General features: G+C 47.1%; 1 protein-coding gene across 15 annotated transcripts in view; it reads left to right on the top strand.

Annotated features, from left to right (window-relative positions):
- Window positions 1-21,391, top strand: part of Atxn7l1 (ataxin 7 like 1) — a 208,316-nt gene that overhangs the window by 121,692 nt on the left and 65,233 nt on the right. The window contains exon 1 of one of the 15 annotated variants that reach the window (XM_050122283.1): window positions 8,495-8,513. The exons of 12 other annotated variants lie outside the window; for them this stretch is intronic. In XM_050122283.1, the coding sequence (XP_049978240.1) occupies window positions 8,507-8,513 (7 nt within the window). In that variant the 5' untranslated portion in view covers window positions 8,495-8,506. Of the gene's footprint in view, window positions 1-8,494; window positions 8,514-17,976; window positions 18,260-18,299; window positions 18,534-21,391 lie in introns of those variants that run through there. 2 more of the 15 variants (XM_050122285.1, XM_050122284.1) reach the window with 2 other exon arrangements.

Raw genomic sequence — 21,391 nt, 5'->3', positions numbered from 1 at the left:
TTCTGGTCTGCAAAGACCCCCAGTGTCAAGCTAGAGCTTGGGGACCTGGACTGGAATGCTTAAAAGCAGACAGTGCTGTAACTTCTTCATGTAGACCCAACTTTAAATACAAGGGCACACACATATGGACATGCATAAATACACACACACACTTTTCTCTTCATAACAGCTGAAGGCAGAAGAGGACCTGTGACTTAATTCAAATGCGTTTGGAAGTCATGGTGAAGAACAGCTTCTTCTTGCCATGAGACGAATTACAGCAGCAGTGAATTACAATGCAGGTGGAGTATTTGGGAAGATGAGAACATAACTAGAAACCTATGTGTGTGCACACGCACAGGCACACACATCTAAGGAACACCAGTCCCTTCTGAGAGGAATGGAGCTCAGGGGGTAGTCTGCCAGTTCTTAGTACTATGAAGAACTTCCCAGAAGCCAGCTGGGTCTGTGAAGGGCCCCTGCACTCAGCACTTGAAAGAAGTCCCCAGCCAGCCATGTTGTCCCAAGCCGAGAAGACGGCAGAAGGGAAAACAGACCCTGCGGGTTTTGTCTGGCTGGGCAAAGCTGTGAGCCTGGGGCTGCCAACCAGCCCCTGGGATGTCTTCCAAGCTTTCCTCTACTTCTCCATTCTGGGCTAGGGTATTCATGGTTTCTATAAAAAGAAGGTCCCCAAAGAATATCCCACATCAACGCCAGCGTATGTCCTGTGCCCATTTAGCCTGGGACAAGACCACATGGCCATACAGCAAGGCCTCCAAAGTGCCTGTGGTCAGTGCCCTATATAAGAAAGAGGGAACTTGTGGGGAAAGAGCTGCTCCATGGTTTCATAACGGTTACCAGTGATGACCTGCCGCAAGGTGCACTGGGCTGAATGTTCCAGAGATCATTCAGTTCCTCCCTTCTTCCTACTTTTCTCATGGAAACTGGTGGCCAGGGTGGCGATCACAAGCCAGATATTTGGGGGGACTTCCCTGGCCTGAATGTCACCTTGTGGTTCTTGTATGTCCTTTCTTTCTTGTGTCAATCAACTGACCGTTCAGTGGCTCACGGGAAATGTAGGGAAGGCCTCCAAGCCTGTGATGTACTGTGGGACACCACCAGCCCTGGTTTGGCCGTTCTGTGCCTATGGCTTATGGTGCCTGTTGTTGTGGGTCCTCCCATAGAGGCCGTTGGAATGGGGACGGATCTGCTCACTATTTCTGTGGGTCAGAGGAAGGCCACAGGTGTACACATGGAGCTGAGGAAAACTTCTGATAGTCCAAAGTCTGAGGAAAATAAAAAGACCACAGGGAGGAAATCCAGCAGCGACTTGGTCTGAGTGGAGAGAGTCAGGGTGACCCTTCTCAGCTCTTCCCAGTGTTTGCTGTGGCTGTCAGGTAGGTAGAACACCAGAAGTTTTCTAGCCATGTACTAAAGACAACAACTCCATTGAGGTAGAGAAGTACTGGGTTACTTACTCCAATGGTGGAGATCTGTCTGCTTGGGTTTGCCTTCTACAGAAATTAATGATTTAACCACTTGCTCTAAGTAAGACTCCTCTGAGAAGGAGCCCTGACCCAAGAGCTACCCTATCTACATTCAGGATTCCAGGCTTGGCTGGGGGTGTAGCTTAGTGGGTAGAGGGCTTGCCTGGCTTGCACAAAGCCCTGGATTTAATTCCCAGCAGGTGTGGTGGGTTGTGGCTGTGATCCTAGTACTTGGGAAGCAGAGAGGACGGAATCAGCAGTTCAAGGTCATCCTCTGTTGCTTAGGGAATTTAAGGCCAGTCTGGACTTCAGGGGAACCTGTCTCAAAAGAAGAAACTAAAAACAGAATCCTGGTTCCAGATTCTAGCCAGTGCCACTAAAGAGTGTTGGAGCCTACAGAGCAGGAAGACAGAGAATGCAGTCACTCCAAGGTTTAGAAGAATCCACAGTCAGCAGCAAGGCTGGACAAGCTGCCTTTCTAGGCACCAGCGGATCGGAACAGAATGTTCTGACCCGTACCCCTCACAGTAGGGTTTTCTCAACACTACGCTTTACTGGGAAGTAGATATCTCTAACTACAAGTTTTCTCAAAGTGTGTGGTTCTTTCTGTCTTTCTTCTGTGTTTAAAGCAGTCAAATCCTAACCCCATACCACTTCTCTGTTGCAGGTACATGCCCTATTGGAATAGGTATCAGATTGGCTGGAAATATACATTCCTTCCCAGGCCTGATCCTTTTCTCGAGGAAGGCACCTTTGCTGTTGTTCCTACTTCCATTCAGGAGGCAATCTAGGGCGCAGTCAGCTCCATGGGAGTCTTTAGAATGTCACCCAGAGAGCCATAGAAACCTTAAAGTGTTGAAGTGGTTCTTCACCTTCCTAGTGGTGCAATCCTTTAATACAGCTCCTCATGTGGTGACTCCAACCATAAAATTATATTCATTGCTACTTCATAAGTAATTTTGCTGCTGTTATGAATCATAATGCAAATATTTGATGTACAGGGTATCTAATATGTGACCCCGTGAAAAGGTTGTTCGACACCCCACAGATCGGTCTCAACGCACAGGTTGAGACTCATTTGAACAACAGTGCCTTACACAAATGTCTAATGATGGTTTTATCATTGCGAGAGTATCATGAGTGTTCCGACACCACCAGCCCTCAGACAGGTACAGCAGGGTCTAGTCCGTGGGACCCTCCCTGCCTGAGTGTGGAAAAGGGGGGTGTGATGAGGTCAGTGAGGCCCTGTGATTGAGGGAAGGGGGAATGGATGCCAGAAGGCCAAAATCAAAATTTCTCTGTCAGCTATGCACTTCTCTTCTTCATCTCTCAGTGTTTGTTGACCCCTGAGCTCCTGGTTTTAAAAGCATCCCCAAAGATCTCCACGTTAGTAGGCAAAATTTACGAGCCCAGTGAGCAATACAAACGGGTCTCTCCCCTGATCCCTCTCATCTTGGAATGGTATAACATGGGAACGATTGGAACCTGGTTTCGTTCATCACCTGTCCGTGACATCTGTCTTCTTGTATCCAGAGAAGAGACAGCTGTGACTGCAGAGTTCTCCTCTAAGACAGGTCCCCTTGCCTCAGCCTCTATTCTGGGCTGCAGCCCACTCTCGCTGCTTGGTTCTGTGCTTCCTGTTTTATTTTTGACTAATTGCAGCCTGTACCGTGGCAGGCAAAGCCTGTGTGAGAGACAGACAGCGGACTTGAATGCCAGGCACGTACCTAGCACCCTGGGTTGGCCCTGGAGAAAAGTGGCTTCCTGTCTCCTTTTCATTCCTTACCCCTCTACCTGCCCGCTCAGCCTGGCCCGCTCCACTTTGCACTTGTGCCGTTAACAGGGTGAAGATGCTCCCGGCCTGGGAGGTCCAAGTCTGTGACAGTGGCCGCCATTCTAGGGGATGCTCAGTGCCGTCCTCCCAGAAGGGGAAACGGATCCTGTCTTTCTGGTTCCCTGTAATCACTTGGCTCACTGGGATGGTGCCCAGGAACTCAGAATTCAGACCCCGGATTGTAGTCTCCAATTCAGACAAGAACTCCTGGAAAATGCTCCGCCCAAACTGTGGTCACTGGGCCTGGACATTGAACTGCCAGTCCCGTCCAGGTGTCCTCTAGTAGGTTAGCCAGGAAGAGAGAGGAAACCTCTATCTAACAAAGGTTTAGAAGTCAACCTCCAAAGCTGCCTGTCATTGCTATGGTGCCGTTGCTTTAAAAGGAGATAGCAAAACGAGAACTGTATGTTTATTCTAGGATAGTTTATAGAAATATGATTTAGCGTTGACTGTCCCTCTCCGATCTCCACCACATTGGTGAGCTGCTGTTTAATGGCCGACAGTTATGGTTTTCACGGTTATGGTGTCGTGGCACACGCCTTTGACCCCAGCATGTAGGAGGCAGTGACAGGTGTATCTCTGTCAGTTCAAAGCCATCCTGGCCTACAGAGTGAGTTCCAGGACTGCCAGAACTATGTAGAGGGACTCAATCTTTAAAAAATAAAATACATAGTATTCTTAATGGTCTACAAAATGTTCACAGATTAACGAGGAAAAGGGAATATATTAATTAGAGAACAGGTGTGAGTAGGCAGTTTACAGGAGGTGAAATTCAAGTGGCCGGTTAATATGAGTAATGTGTAGCCACACTGGTAACCAAACACAAATTAAAACAAGCACAGGATATTCTTAATCTGATAAATTAATGATAAATGTGTATGAATTAATATTACTTGATTTTAGCTAGTAATTCAGACTCTCTACCAAGCCACTGGGTATGTAGACAGGGGTCCCTATTTATTGGACCTAGGGCCTGGTCTTTATATAAGAAAATAATCAGAAATATGTGTGTATAATGTTGTTCCTAGAAGCTGGCTGTCATGACTGATGTCCGTCATCCCAGCACTTAGGAGGTTGAGGCAGGAGGACTGCCAAGGTTTGAAGCCAGACTACAGAAGGAGTGAGACTGTTTTTTAAAAAAATACGTTCACTACGGAATTATCCCTCATAGAAGAAGCCTGCAACTAGTCTCAGTGCCAAACACACAGCTGGGGCTTATTTGTACTAAGTAGTATCTAAAATAACACTTTTTAAAAAGTTATTAACATAAAAATGTCTATGACGTAATACAAAATGGATGAAAGGAGATACTCAGTATGGTTATATTTATTCTTATTTTATTTGTGTGTGTACGTGTTGTGCCTGTATGTACGTTTACACACCAAATGTGTGCTGGGTGCCTGAGGAGGGGGAGGGGATCGGTTGCCCTGGAACCCGAGTTACAGATGGTTGTTAGTTGCTTTGTGTATTCTGGGAATCGAACCTAGGTTCTCTAGAAGAGAAGCCAGTGTTCTTAACTGCTGAGCCATCTCTGCAGCCCTGAACACATTTTTAAAATTATGTACATATTGAAAAAAAATCCTTGAGGTTTAGTCTCTTGTAGCTAAGAGTGAACTTGAACTCTTGATCCTCCTGCCTCTACCTCCCAAACCTGAGATGACAAGCTTGTGCTGTCCCACAGTTTCTGTTGTGTTGGAGGAAAGCAGGAGCCATGGAAGATGCTGTTGGATGTCTGGATCATGGTTAGGTAGCTTTCTTGTATAGCAGGACCGTCTGCCCAAGAATGGTGCAGCCCAAAGAAGCTTAGCTCCCACTACGTATATTAATAATCAAGGCATACGTACAGACCAATCTGATGCAGGCAATTCTTCAGCTGAACTCTCTTCTTTCTTATCCCTTCCCTCCCCTCCCTCTCTCTGACAAGGTCTCACTATAGCCCTGGAAGTGCATGAGACCCTATCTTCAAAAGAAAGGAAGGAGGGAGGGAGGGAAAGAGAGAGGGAGGGAGGGAGGGAGGGAGGGAAAGAGAGAGGGAGGGAGGGAGGGAGGGAGGAAGGAAGGGAGTGAAAAAGGGAATTCTCATCAATGTTGTCCTGATCAGTGTATTCTGCCTATAGCAGGATTAGGAAGAGAGTTTGTAAGGCACAAGTTCTTGACCCCCAGCTCTGGATTCTGATTCTGCAGGTCTGGGATGGGAGGGATTATGCGCTTCCTGCTGGTACTGAGACCTCCCTGTGGCGTTTAATGCTTATCCAGGACCGGCACTGCCCCACAGCCCAAGGGCGTGGCCGCAATGGAGGACGGGAGGCGGTGGGCCTGCTTTGCTGTGGCCCCGCGGATGAACCGGTCCCCCCTGTGAGCCACTCAGCTCTTTCTTCCTCATCTTGAGAGCAAGGATTTACACAGCAGCTACTACAGAGCTGTGGGGATTAGCTGAGCTAAGCCGCGTGAACGACTTGAAATTGATAGTTCTCAATCAGGGTTTGCTTTAATTGGTGACACATAAACCGGAGCAGCCCGGGGTGAAGTGCGCTGCTGTTGGACTCGGACACGTGGCGAGCACGTCTGCGGACGCTTTCCTAAGCCCCGGGTGTCTGGCGCAGTACCGGGGCCTTCGCGTCTCTCCAGGCAGAAGGGTAATTGGACACTTGGGTAGTTTCTTGCTGTAGGGGACAGTAAATTGCTTGGGTTCAAAGGCTTATCCCCCGGGGCCTCCTGACTTGGGTGTCTTGAAAATGCCCTTGGGCATCTTGGGCTACTCTGCCGTAGTTCACGTAGGGAGCCAGCAGCAAGGTCGTGTGCCAGCCACCCTGTCGCCCTTGGGCCCCGAGTCACCTGGGTTACCACTGCGCCAGCTATAATAGTTCAAAGGCTGCAGGCCAAGCCTCCTTGCCGCTGCGGCTCTTTATTTAGCTCCCCCCTTGTGAATCATGGGAAATCCCCTTGCTGGAATGTAAGGCAGCATTCTGGCAGTTGTCCAGGGACCCCTGAGCAGACGCTGGCTCCTGGCTGAGGCCCAGCATGCATAAGATGTTATCATTTCCCCCTGCCAGCCTAGCACCTTGTTCAGTGGTAGCTCCGTAGTTAGACGCGGCCTGGCCGCCGAAGGGTGAGCCATAGGCCCGATGCATTGACGGCGCTATCCCCGGGTGGCCTAAGATTTTTGTCATTTATTCAGGAGTAAGAATAATCATACTTAGGAATTTATCCAGGTCAGGAGCTGGCAGTCATGTGCCTAACACAACGCGTTATGCGTAGTTCCCAAGAGAAAGAGCATGCAAGGCAAGCAGGCCCGTATAGGAAATCAATGGCTCCATTAAAGAGGCAGGGGCAGAAGGAAGAGAATGAAGGCAGAAGCTGTTATTTAAGTTTCCACCGAAAGGAACAGGCCTGGCAGAAAGAACTGGGTTAGAGCTGACTAGTTTGAACGATTGCAGTGGACTGTTAGTGTAGAGGCTGCCCCTCGTTATGTGGGACCAGACCTCGCAGGTGATGGGGAGGGAATCTTAGCTCTGAGTATAAGATGGACGGAGCAGGTAACGGAGGGTTGGGACTGTCAAGTGGAGACTTGCACATGGCAGTCACACTTAGGTCAGTCTTTAGTTCTGGCCAGGACAAGCCCCCAAATGGCAAAACATTAGAAATAAAGGAAACCAAGCCAGTATGATGAGAATGCACTGACCCAAGGCTACCTTTTGACAAGATCTTTGGGTAAAGTTTGAGGAGCCCTGTTCCAGGCATCTGCTGTGATGTTGGGTATTGTATATCCTAAGTTCCTCTTTAGAGCAGTGGCTATGGGACTGTGAAACTGGGGACATCCTCAGAGACCCGAACCTTTAACTGGAAAGCAAAGAGAATGTCCCGCCATGTCCCAGCGCCTTCCACTTCTTAGGCATGTGCTACTATTCTTTTGATTATTACGAGGCGAGCACATAGCGCTGCTCTCTGTAACAAAGCTTATTTGGGAGTGAGGAAACTTACCAGATTGTCAAGCTAAAGATAAAAGCCAATATTTAAATCTCCTCTCACAATGGAAAATTTGGTCAATAAATTATTCAATGATACCCTAGTTTCCTTCACCATGAAATGGGTAACCCTACATTTTTTGTGAGAGGCAAAACAGTAATAAAAACAATAATAATAAATTTACACACACACACACACACACACACACACTGTTCACCAGTGTGGCTCACGTTTATCAGTGCAAACAGATGCTCAGCTAACAGCCCTGCCTGGTACTTGTGGATGGATGAGGCCGTCAGCTACGCTGAACAGACAGAAAAGATATCTTAAATCCCAGTGTTTGGGAATGAGGGAGAATGTGAAATCATTCCGTCAAATCCCTTTTGTTTTGTCTTGTCTTGTTATTGCAGTGCTGGGGACCAAACTCTACAGACCCTGCTATTAGGCGCAGTGGCACAGCACTAGCCCCGCCCCCACTCTCTCCCCCATCTTTTAAGGGCAGTGGTGCGGAGGCCTAGGAGGCTGGCACCTTGCAGGAGGCCCTGGGACTCTAGAGCTGGAGCAGGGCGGCAGGATCCAGGGCCAGCTGTCCCCCAGGGCTCTGTGGCGGTTCCCCTCCTTCTGCTTCCTCCGGGAGCACCTCCCTCCTCTTACATCAGAGCCCAAACCTTGTACCCAGTCTGGCAGTGCTGACAGCAGCAGCCGCGGGTTTTATTTCTGTGCTTTATTTATTTATACTGGCCTTGTTGTAAAAGGATTTAAGGCTACTTGAAAGCTGCAAACAGCAGAGCTGCAGAGAATAAACTGCAAGTAACTGAGAAGGAGGAAACAAAGGAATACAGAGTTTGCAGAAACCTAGCTGTTGCCCCCCCACTGCTCTTGCTGTGGGCGTCTGATCACTGAGTCGGAGATGGGTGACCATTCCCTTTACTTCAAACTTCAGCTGATTTGGGGTGGGGGAGCTGGTTTTAGGATGTCTCCCCCTCTGAGGACACAGATTCTCTTTTGGGATGGCTCTGAGAACATTAAGGACCTCTCTGGAGGGGGCCATATTTGCAAGTTTGACAGGCATGGTGATCGCCGCAATAACAGAGGTGTTGGGATAGCTGAAGCCAAGGCAGAACCTTCGAAACATTAGAGCGCCCTGAGATGGCTTGGACTCCCTTGCTGCTCTTCCTCTGCTCACACAGTGTGTTTCTCTTTTCATGTGGTCGTAGGAATTCAGCCCAGCGCCTCCTGCATGCTAGGTAAGCTCTCCATCACTGCGCCTTCTTGGCATGTTGGGATTCCCTGCAGGCTGTGAAGAGGAGGCTTGGAGGCAGCCAGATCCAGTGCCCAGGCCTTTCCCCATTGCTCATCCATCAGACCTCTGTGTCGGCCAGATCCAGTGCCCAGGCCTTTCCCACTGCCTGTTCATCCATCAGACCTCTGTGTCAGCCAGATCCAGTGCCCAGGCCTTTCCCCATTGCTCATCCATCAGACCTCTGTGTCGGCCAGATCCAGTGCCCAGGCCTTTCCCACTGCCTGTTCATCCTTCAGACCTCTGTGTCAGCCAGATCCAGTGCCCAGGCCTTTCCCCATTGCTCATCCATCAGACCTCTGTGTCAGCCAGATCCAGTGCCCAGGTCTCTCCCACTGCCTGCTCATCCATCAATCGTCTGGGTCATTTTGACCTCAAATGTAACAGCTCATGAGCCCAGTTTTCCATTTGAGGATGAGTTTGTCCTCCCAGCTCTAGAGACTCTGGACTTACCCACAGACAGGCCTTTGCTGAGCAGTCTGACACCTGAGACTTCATTTACCTGTTCAAACCCTGGTCTGGATCCCTTTTCAGTCCCTTCCTGGATTCCTCTGCTGCAGAAGAATCCAAGCTAACCCCAGCCAGAAGGCTGGGATCTGAGATGTCTCTAGCCTGGGAAACATTTAGAAATATGCTTTCCCGGATGTCCCTGTCACTGGCATCGATTAGATCCAAGGTGCTAAATACTCCGCAGAGCACGGGGTGATAGTGCCACTCTGTGCAGAATGATCCCACCAGAAATCTCGATGCATTCCTGCTGATTAACCACCGCTAAGGAGGCAGGAAAACTAAATATTTACAGTTGTACAGTAGCATCGGAACACTCTTCTGCAGGCTTCTTGGTTTGTGCCCAAGAGTTTACTGGGAGGAAATGGCTGAATTATTTTTATCTGCACGGTGTGGTCAGAATTACATTCTGCAGGGTCGGGCTCTGCTGGGAATAGTTTATTTCATTAGGCCTGAGTCCCCCGGTCTGATCAAGCCTGAGCTCTCCTCGGGTCATGGGTTGGTCTGTGTCTCAGTCTCGGTATCTTCTTCACTTAAGTGGACAGCTCAGAGTTAGCAAGGCCTCTGCGAACTGCCAGTTCTGGCACACAGTGGACACCGGAGGGATGCCGGCGGCTGGCATAGTATCTCTGAGCAGGAGCTGGCAGCGTTTGGAAACTGAGCACTCAGAATTAAGTAGGCTATTGCCTCTCATAGTGCACCAAACGACGACACGCTTCGGCTTGGAAATCATTTTAAACCCAGGGACTAAGAGAAATAATTAAGGTTCGCTAGCCCTCAGACCCTGGGAGACTGGTGCCTGCTGACCCTGCTTTTTCTTCTCCTCTTCTATAGACTGGCTAATTATTTCCTGGTTTATTCATTCATTATCTAACACGTCCTGAGCTCCTGTTAGTGCCAGGACTGAAATAAAGCCCTCCACGCAAGCTTTTTACTGTGTGGCGGAGGGGGACAAGTCCATGGGTCAGTACAGAGCCACGTGCAAGGCTGGACTGGAAGTGAGCACAGTCAACACAGTGAGTTCTTTAAAAAAAATTGTTTCAGCTGGGTAGCGATGGCACATGCCTTTAATCCCAGCACTCAGGAGGCTCTGAATTTGAGGCCAACCTGGTCTACGGAGCACAGAGCAAGTTCTAAGACAGCCAGGGCTACACAGAGAAACTGTGTTTTTAAAAACACACACACACACAAAAAAAAAAACAAAATAAAAAAACATGTTTCAGAAGCCAACCATGGTGGTTCACACCATTAATCCCAGCATTCGGCAGGCGGAGGTGGGAAGATCTCTGTGAGTTCAAGGCCAGCCTGGTCTATTGAGTATTTTCCAGGTCAGCCAGGGCTGCATATATTAAGACAAAAACACAGAGAATGTTTTATAATTATTAGTGCATGTGTTCAATTATTCTTTCTGGCAGGGGTGTGCTTATGCCGTGGTGCACAGATAAAGCTGAGAGGACAATGTTTGGGGATCCGTTGCCCCTTTCCACCCTGTACAACCCTGGAATCAAAGTTAGTTCATCCTGGGGCTGGAGAGATGGCTCAGAGGTTAAGAGCATTGCCTGTTCTTCCAAAGGTCCTGAGTTCAATTCCCAGCAGCCACATGGTGGCTCACAACCATCTGTAATGGGGTTTGGTGCCCTCTTCTGGCCTGCAGACATACACACAGACAGAATATTGTATACATCATAAATAATTATTAAAAAAAAAAAAGTTAGTTCATCCTGCTTGGCAGCAAGCACCTTCACTGACTGAGCCATCTCACCCATGGCAGGAAGGGGGTTGCCCGCGGGGTCAGACAGAGGTGCAGAGGGCGGGAATGGAGTAGCTATCTAAAGTGTGTTAGTGTAAGAGCTGCGTGCTGCAAGACCCAGGTGTTAACCAAGGTAGAAGGCAGGTAGGTATCTACGGGAAAGCCGCCCCTGTACCAAGTCAGAGAGCATGAAGCAGAGGATTTTGTCATCTAGATTGGCAGGCAGAAGGGGTGCGTGTGGGAAGGGCATACAGGGAGCCTGGGTAGGCTGGAGATATGGAGCAAAGTCAGATTTCCTGGGACTGATTTAATCCACAGCTCCAAGAGGTCATTGGATATCTCTGACCACATGCCAATCAAAATAATTACAAGTGAAAGATCTCGTAAGTTGGCTCACATAATCCGACATCCATCTAGTTTTTCCTCCCCAAAAGTGCTTCTGATAAAATGTTGAAGTACCAACAAAACCATGCACAGCATATAATGAATAAATAACCCAGGTCGTGAATCCTGGGAACATGGCTCTGTGGTAAGCGTTTGTCTGATGTGTGTAAGACCCTGGGTTCAAATCCCAGCACGGGGGTCGAGGCATGAAGAGCGTGGCGAAAGAAATCTTCAGTTTCTGAATGCTTGCTTTTTCTGGTAATTCTGAGTAGGGAGTGTGTTTGGAAACAAATGGACCTAGCTTTACAGATTGAAGGTTTAGCTCTCTGCATCTGGATATGGGAGTGGCGTTGCAATTGGCATTATCAAGAGGATGAAATCATAGAATTGCCGTGATTTTTTTTGCTTGTTTACTATTTAGTACTTTTACAGTACTAGCTTAACCCAGAGCAAGCAATAGATTATTTGCTGTAAAAACGTGTTGTCAATAACAGAATGAAGAACAATGACAGGTAAGTTATTGAATTAGACTTTATAGGTGACAGAATTCTTATTCATTTGTTGCATCCACTAGACAAGCCTGTATTACTTCTTAGGGGGAGGGAGGGGCTTATGAACTACATTGTTGAAGAAGACAGAGGCTTAGCATCAGACAGAAACACAAATGCATGGAGGGATTCCTTCCTCAAGTCTGCATGTTTCACATTTGCCTGTTGTTGTGGCTGCCCAAAGGTGCTCTGGCCAAGGGCAACCCAGAATCTTTTGGTAGAGAACAGTTGCAACAAAGAAGATTCTAGAAGACCTGATACAATGAGAGTTTTAGCTCCTCCCTGACCACCTTACTACCAGGCTTAATGAATCCGTGGAGGAAGGCTCACCTCTGTTAGAAACCTGGGAACTTATAAACTAACAATTTCACAAGTACAGACCTTTAATTCAACCTGCTTTGTAGGCTTGGTAAAGGGCCAGCCCTTCTTGAAATCCCAATCATACTTTGCACAGAAGGTCCATCAGAGGAGCTATGGAAATACTTCAAAGAGAAGCACAGCTTCCTGGGTTTATACACAGCTCTAGTGAATAGTTCTGTTGGACTCTGGGAAGCCTCCAGAGCCATTCCAAACCTTGCTGGTTTGTCCTTAGACCACACTGTTGATACAAGGGTAGGGATGGCCTTAAGAGCTTCTGAAAAGGCCTTTATATTGAATACCTTTAACTTCACCAGTAAAACCCCATTTCAAGCGTCATGGTGGGGCGCATTACAATCCTAGTACTCCAGGGCTACATAAATGTCTGTCTCAAAAACTAATAAATAAGCAACCCCTTTCTCACATTCAATATACTATGCCTTGAGTTTCACCGGTGAAATCCACAGTGTTGGCCAGAATGTAGAAAACCCGAAGGAAGTCACTTTGGGACTGTGTCTCATTTTTATGATTTCCAGTTCAGACTTTGTAATTCTTGAGACAGTGGGGACTGACGACCCAAAGGTGAAACGCCTGACCTGTCTTTACTGTGCCCACCCAATAAACAATCAGCTATATCAGGCGTCTCTTTTTGTTTTTGTCTATGCTTATTTTACACTCTAATTTTTAAAAACAAATTATAAGTATTGTACCACTGTATCCTTTCCCTTTGATCTTCATAAGATGTGTGTGTGTATGCGTGCACATGCACGTGTGCACGTGTGTGTATGTGTGTTTATGTCTCTGTGTGTTTAATTATATCTTACTTGACCATGAGGCTGAGTTTCTCTGGGAAAGCCACTGGTCCGACCTGTTACCCTGGGACCCATCCACTCATCATCAATCCCTTTTGATAGTATCCAGTAAGGACAATAAAATGGCATGGCTTCCTGTTTCTAGGACGACTCTAGAGAGCTGGAGAGGTGGTACAGTGGTGAAGGTCACTTCCTGTTCTCGCAGAGTCTTTTCATTTTTTATACCTTAAACCAACATTGTTTTAGCCCAGCGTGGTACTGAATGCCTTTCATCTCAGTCCTAAGGAGACTGAGGCAGGCAGATCTCTTTGAATTCAAGGCCAACATGGTGTCTTTAGCAAGTTTCAGGCCCGCCACAGCTCCATAGTGAAGCACGACCTCAAAGCAAAACACGTTTGATTTGAATTCACTCTGGTGTGCAAAGTAGCGTCAGAACGCAGACACGTGAATTCCTAGGCTTTTCTTGCTGTACAAGAGAGTAGGCTGCAGCCCTTTTATGCCACAGAAGTGACTGGCAAAATCATCTACATGGGATTCACAAAGCTCTTTAAATCTACCAGAGAAAAGAGCTTGGCTAGGGAGGAGAAAAAAGAAGAAGGAGGAGAAACCAGTCTTTTTCTTTGAATTGCAATAATTAAACTTTTCCCATAAACTGAGACATTTGAAGTCCATAAGTTGAACCCGTCATGAACCCGGATCGGGGACAGAATAACTGGCTACCGTGTCAGGTCATGGGTTCCATGTCCTGCGCCACAAGAAACGGGGTTTTTGTTTTGTTTTGTTGGGGTTTTTTTGCAACTTTAACCAGGATCCTGCAATCGTAGCCCAGAGGGGCCTTGAACTGCAGTCCTCCTGCTTTAGCTGCACAGATTCTAGAATGACAGACATGTACCACTGTGCTTAGCTCCCGTGATCTTTGTTCGTGAGTAGAACTCTTTCAAATGCTTAAGAGAACTGGGGTAGCTTGGGCTACAGATGACAGCAATACCCACACAGGCACAACTCTGCCTAACACCATGGAATTGTTTTTCTAAGGTAACAATTACTTTTGTTCTTATTATAAAAGAAAATGCCCAGCACTGTGCGTGTCTTGAATGTATACAATTTTTATTTGCCGGTTAAACCCTGAAACACTGAAAAGTTTCGCTATAGATTTCAGAGTGAGTTCCAGATGAGCCTCAGGTTCAGAACTGGGCTGGTGAGATAGCTCAACAGATAAAGAAGATTGCTGCCAAGCCTGACAGCCTGAGTTTGTCCTGGGGGCCCACTTGGTAGAAGAAGAAAACCCACTCCAGCAAGTTGTCCTCAACCTACACATCCACACACACACAAAATACAAAACAAATAAACTTTAAAATTTAGAGACTACCAAGAAGATTATTTTTTAAAAAAGATTTTACTGCAAAAGCTGCCAAAATTTCAGAAAAATCTAAAAATATATATTTTGATATAAAACTTTCCAGCTTTCCCTATGAGTAAAAGTCTGTGTTGCACATAAATGTCTATATGCATATATATTTTTGAGACAGGCTCTCACTGTGTATCCTGAATATGTGTGTATTTTATAGTTGCAAAAGTAAAAATGGAATCCTTTTATAGACATTGCTTTGAGACCTGTTTTTACTTTTTTTCTCCACGTAGAATTATTTCTTCCAGGTGGTGGAATTAAAGACATGCCCCATAGATCAATTGATCTATCTATTTATCTATCTATCATCTATCATCTACCTATCTATCAATCATTTATCTATCTATTATCTATCTATCTATCTATCTATCTATCTATCTATCTATCTATCATCTATTTATGTATCATCTATCTATCTATCTATATGTATGTATCTATCTTCTATCATCTATCGATCTATTTTATAGATCGATATCTATAAAATCGTGTGAGGATGTATGCAGGCCACTTTACATGTGCAGATCAGAGGGCAACTTTTAGGAGTCCGTTCTCTCCCTCCAATCTGTGGGTTCTAGGGATGGAACTCAGATATCAGCCTTGGTGGCATTTTTCTGGCACAGTTCTAATTTTAAATACCTTGTTTTGTCTTCCCTAAATCTGACAGTGCTTGTCAAGACATGTGTCCTACTTTTGAGTTTTATGAACGTGGACTCGATGCTCAGGAGGAATCACATGTTACCTGGAAATATTCACTTGTGTCTTGTAAGCAAACACATTTTCCTGCCAAGATTTCTGATTTACCCAGTGCTCTTACTTTTCCAGGCAGTGTGAATGCAAATGTCATGCTATTCCCCAAACAACCTCAAATAACCCCCTTCAAAATGAGTGTTCACAAGCCACAAGAGGCACCACAGTCATTCCACACAACCACAGAGCCTTTCCAGACAGTGAGGACGTGTGGATTCCATCATTCTGTATGATCCATGCTGCTTTGATTACACTCTATGTGAAATCCAAATTGACACCCTACTTTCTTAGCTTTTTCTTTCATGATTTTTTTTGTGTTGTGTTTCAAGATAAAGATTCATGGGGAGGTAGCAAAAATTTCTAGAATTTTCTAATCTTCACTTTTTTTTTCCCCCCAAGATAGTTTCTTTGTGTAACTCTGGTCGTTCAGGAACTCATTCTGTAGATCAGGCTAGCCTCAAACTCAGGGATCTCCTGCTTCTGCTTCTTGTTAATCTTCACTTCTTAACCAGTTCCCTTCCACATCTTATATTCATTGTCCCCAGTGCTGGCCCTAAGTCTTCAGTTCCTGCCAAACATCTCCATTTTCCCCTGCTTAACTACAAAAGCACAACTCTCACCTCAAAGTGGAAAAGAGATTATTTATTCTGTAGCTAACTGTGAGTGACCATGGCCTGGGAACACAGATTCAGGATTTCCCAAATATCACATTCCAACATGGTAAAAGAAAAAAGAAAACCACAAATCCAGATACTACTTTGCTGGTACGTTGGTGGTCACTCCATTGGTTTGTGGGAACTAGGGGTATGTTTATACATTCCAGAAGAGTCACACCTACTAGTCACAGAAACGTTAGGTCACACACAGAGGGGGCAACTAATAGCTGTGATGGGGCTAAAGATGTCCCAAGACAAACCGGCTCTGGCTTGCAGCAAGCATCCCATCCTCTCTGTAGCGCACAATCGGCCAACGGTCGCATACACTTCGGTGAGGGTTCGGTGCTTTCCAGGAACTTTCAATCGTCACTGCAGACCAGACTGCCTGGTCATCTGCACACTTCCACGTCCTCTCACAGAGCCAGCCAAGCCCTACGGCAAGCCTGCTTCAGGGCACCCAATGGCAGCCATGTTTTCCCTGCTGCAACAGTGAGTTTGTCCAGTTAGCATGGAGAAAGAGCCACTATGATGGGCACCTCAGTACGATTAAATATTTTCAGTGATCTCTGTTGAAGAACAAACCGATCCAGCAAGGCCTGTCTTTGAAAGATCTGCAAACCCAGAGCCCCCACTAGCAAAATGGACACAATAACCGCACAACGTGTAGCTGGACAGGGCCGCAGGCCACCCCTCCACATTCTTCTTAGACTACGCTTGGCTGAGGTACCAAGGATAACAGGTGAAGGAGTTGGTGGAATCAGAGAGAGACAGGATACAGAGTGTGGAAAGGGCTGCCTTCTGTTGAAACAACAGCTCTGGAGCACAGATGTGCAGAGCTTGCCCTAGTACAGAAAGAAAGCCTTCTGCGTGATCCTGGCAGGCTGCGATCTGCTACAGAAAGCCCTAGTGACAGTGAATACCAAAACATTAAGGGAGCTCTTACACATTCACCATCAACCTTTTTAGTTCTGGCATTCTGTTTTCTGGAAACATGATAGAGGCAAATAAGGAAGGCTGGGCTGGGGAGGGAAGGCTGGTACTAACCAAATCATGTAGCCTCCCTAAGTCTCCCTTCTGCTTATCCGTGAAAGCAGAAGTAACAAAGCTTGTTTTTAAGGGCTTCCCGACAGTCTGGATCAATGTAGAACATGTGTTTAATATGTGAAAAGCTCTAGCTTCAATCTCCAAGCATCGAAAGAGAGGGGTAGAGGAAACGAGGAAGAAAGGCCATGTAGATCCTAAAGCCTCACACCTGCAAACCCTCATAGGTTGAGCCCCAAGATTACGGTGGTAGAATCTGTTCCTTCTTGCATGACACTGGGGAAGTCTAACCCGTGTTTTCCTGCTCCAGAAAATGGGGCGAGAGTAGCAGCTCCTGCCCCTCTACCTCACAGGATCCTAAAGACCAAGTCCTATGGTTTGCATGACTTGCAGAGATGTTTGAAGTCAATCAAATCAGATGGACAATGATAGAAGATAGATGGTAGATGATAGATCGATAGATAGATCGATAGATAGATCGATAGATAGATAGATAGATAGATAGACAGATTGATGATAGGTAACAACAGAAGGTTTACACCTACTCCCAAATCAAAATATCTAGATGCATGCCCCAGTCCTCATGGAATTTAGTTTCCCTAAATCCTTAAGTAACTCCAAAATTTAACCTGGCTAATTGTGTTGACTCTAAAAGTAGATGGTGCTCGGTGCATTCTGGGGAAGAAATGGGAAGCAATATTCAGCAATGGAATTTTTAAAATATCATTTTGCAAGATGTAAAGACCTCTCCCTGTTATTGTTCAACAGTGTAGACTCCAGACTAGATTAGACAGAATGCTGGTCCCCAGGGTCCCTCATTCCAAAGGGAGTCCTGAAGCTGTCTCCAGAGGTGTGGGTCCTGCCCTTGGGCCAGTCAGGACCAGGCTTCCAGTGTGGGCTCTCAATTTCTTATTGCACTTAAAAAAAAAATTATCCAATATGTCCTTTTTTTTTTCTCCTATGGGATTACCAACTTCCAGAACCCCAGAAGTCCTCATTATTTACAAATTATTTAAGCCAATTGTATGGAAGATGCTTGAGGAAACACCCTGTTCCTTCTGCTGATAACCACAATGTGTCACGTGACACGCAGCCCCGCCCCCCACTCCCCACCTCCACCCCCGCAATAAAGTAATTTAATGTCTTCACATTATCTGCCAACATCTTTGTGCATTTTCAAGTTGCTAATCTTTTGCTTTTGTCGTTTAAGAGCTTTTAAATTCCTAATCGGACGCGGTTGCTCCGGGCTCGCAGAAACAGTTAACCAAACCCTCACGCGAGGCAGTCGTTTCGCTTTCTGCGCTTGTTGTTTTTGGCACTGGGTCAGTGCTGTGAACTTCTGGTGTCCAACTGGTAGGACCTGAAACTCTGTGTTTAACAAGTGCCTGTAGTCAAAACAGTTGGCGTGTGCGAGCGAGGGGAGCTGGTACTGACTGCAGCTGGTCAGCTGTCGGGTCGTGCACCGTGCAGAATACCGAATCAGGTTGCTCTGTTTTGCGGCTAGGCTTTTGTTGCCTTTTCGTGGTTGCGGAATTTTTCTCTCTCTCTCTCTCTCTCTCTCTCTCTCTCTCTCTCTCTCTCTCTCTCTCTCTCTCTCCCTCCCTCCCTCCCTCCCTCCCTCCCTCCCTCTCTTCCCTCCCTTCCTTCCCCCCCTCTTTGATGGCATCTGTGCTAATATGGATCACTTCAGGTTCCAAAAGTACAACTTGTTTACAGTCGACGCAACATCAGATTAAGTTGGCAGCCAGAGTCGCTCTGTAAGTGGTTTTAGTTTACATTTCTTCTTCTAGCAGGGTGTTTTGCATAATTTTGCTGATCCTGGGTTATTTATAGACTTTTTTTTTTTAAAGAAATGAGGATGTATAAAGAGTTTCTGTTCCAACTGTAGAAAGTGATTTCTTGTCTACGCTGACAGAGTGACGCTGAATGTGTGTGCAGCGCAAGCCGTTATCGCTCTTGAAAATTAATTTCTCTGGAAGGTCACTTGATAGCACTCCCCAGCCGCCGTCTGCAGACCCCCGGGGATCGTCTCCGGCCGAGCTGTTTTCTTTGGGTGTCACAGATGGAGCGAAATGAAAGTGGTGGTGCCATTTCCTCTGGGGCGCTCCGAAAGGGTTGGGTATTGTTTCAAATCTCCAAAACAACAAGTTCGCAGTAGTTGCTTAGTTCAACTCACGGGAGCGCTGTCATCTGGTGGCCCGCGACCTGTCCCGGAGCCAGCTGGCGAGTGTCAGCGTCTGGGGGATGGGATGGCGGCGCTGGCGGAAGGGAAGTTCTTGGGTTGGAAAGTTTGTCCCACTGAAGAGACTATAGAGATGCTGATCGCGTGGTAAAGAAGGACTTACAGCCGCCGCTGAATGACGTGCTCCCTCACACGATTCGTGTAGATTGTCAGGCCCGGGGGCTCCCAGGCAGGTTTGAATGAGAACTAAAACTGGGCTCGTAAGAAAACGCTTTGCTAGGGTTAGGACTCTATAAAAAGCGTTCCCCATAAGATTTACTAGAACCATTGGTTAAATATTGCTCTGCCTTGCCCACTGAATGGCTGCAAAATTAAAAAAAAAAAAAAAAAAAAAAAAAAAAAAAAACTCTCTATGGTGGCGTACCCTCCCGTCTCCTAGGCTGCTAGCCCTGGAATTTGCATGGGAGAGAGACCCTCATCAGCACAGTGAGTGTGGCGTCCCCTTCTAATGGTCCAGGAGAGCGCTGTAAATGAGACACTTCATTGTGCCGCGGGTAAATATTTTAAACTAAACAAATCGAAAAGGAGGGAGAGAGCCATAAACAGCCTTCAGCCTGCTAGTGGAAAGCCCTTCAAGGAGGCAGGGCACTTCCCTTGCACTAGGGGGTTCCACAACAGCCGGCTCCCAAAACCGCTGTCACCCCAACTCCAGTCGAAATGGAAATTTCCGAATTAGTAAGCATGAGCATTAAGCCCGAGCTGGACATTGTTATAGCCTCTTTAGGGCGATAATTTCTCTTTCTCCTCCACATTTCTCACATCCATATAAAAGTGTAATTTTTCTGTCTCTGCTAACCTTGCAGAGCCCAATGACAAAGCAGGCTTGCTTCAAGCCCTTTACCCTCTGGCCTATGCCCCATGCTTTCGTAGAGGGGCTGAGGAGTGGGGTGTCAGGCCCAGCATAGACCTCTAACTGTCACCTGCTTGTGGTTCCATCTACAGAGGGCAAATTGGCTCCAATGTGATGTTAAGAAACTTGGTTTTCTCAGGTGGAGTGGTGTACGCTTTTAATTCCAGTATTTGAGGTAGGAGGTGGCAGGGTAGAGGTAGCAAGCAGATCTTCTTTCTACATGAGTTCAAGGCCAGCCTGATCTGCAGAGCAAGCTCCAGGCAAGCCAGGACCACGTATGAAGACCTTCACCAAACAAACAAAAATTAAGAGCGAGATTTCATTCTGGTTAGAGCCAATCTGCGCCCCAGTCACCAGAGCCCCGTCCTTCCCTCTCTGTCGGGTTGGTATGAGTGAGTGAGGCCCATCTTTTCCCGGCTTCTGGTTTGAAGTGTGTGCTGGTTCTGTACATCTTAGACATCTATAACAACTGCGGCTGCAGGCTCACTGTGCACATAGTCTGCGGCCAACATGGATGAAGAGGCTCGTGAAGGGACTCACGTGGCGCTAGTGCAGACAGCTCTCAAGTTCTTCTGTTCCAGACATCTGTGATTCAGTCAGCTTGACCTCTGCACATGGCATATCTGGACATCTGTCTCCTAGAGCCCGTCACCCGCCCAACCCCTGTAGACCAGCCTGCCTATGTATTCCTTCCTCGCTTTTATTCATCAACGCAGCCATAGCTCAATGTCATCATATCTGCTGTTTGCTGCAATTGTGCCTGGCCCCACGGGCCGCCAAGTCTACCTTTCTTGTCCCAGGATTGATTCTGCCCACCCCACACTCGGTTTGAAACTTGAGGACTGGCAGGGGTCCAGGGATTCCACAGGAACTGAGCACAGGTGAATCCTGGAGACTCTGCCAATTACTAGCTGGTGGTAGCATTGGACCAGGAGCTTAAAGTGGGTTAATCAAACTAGCAAGAGAGCTGGCGGCTATGTTATGAGCTGTGGATCTGCTTACTCCAAGGTCTTGTCTTTTTCTAGAACCACGTTAATGGCATGTGGGTTAGTCAGAGCCTTGCAGAGCAGGAAGAAAACCAGGAAAGGAAGTTGATTAAAGGAGCTGGCTGCTTGCAGGCTGCTCTTGAAGTCACCTGCCCTGTGTGCATAACCTCCAGTGCATGGTCCTTCTCTGTGTGCACGGTCCATGCCTCCAGTGCCCCTGCTCTGTGCTCGTGCCTCCAGTGCAGGACTGCAGGGTAGCAGATCTACTGGAAACAAGCACCAGGTCGTACCCACTTTGGCCTCCATAGACCTTAGAGCTGCGCTGTGACTATGTGGGAAGTTATTGGCTCTCTACACTCCAGTATGGTAAATGTAAAGGGCTTTGGAGTCGGCCTAGATGATAGTTTAAACAACGGAAGCTCATTTGATCACAATTCTGCAGACTGAATTCCAAGACCACCGCGCTGTCAGGGTTGGTGTCCCCTGAGGCCTTGCACATGACCGCACCAGGCTCGCTGCCTTCTCAAGGCTCATCAT

The sequence above is a fragment of the Alexandromys fortis genome, unplaced genomic scaffold (genome assembly GCF_014885135.2).
Source record: "Alexandromys fortis isolate MF-2015 unplaced genomic scaffold, M_Fortis_MF-2015_v1.1 scaffold_201, whole genome shotgun sequence".
Classification (NCBI taxonomy): domain Eukaryota; kingdom Metazoa; phylum Chordata; class Mammalia; order Rodentia; family Cricetidae; genus Alexandromys; species Alexandromys fortis.
This window is presented reverse-complemented; position numbering and strand designations above follow the sequence as displayed.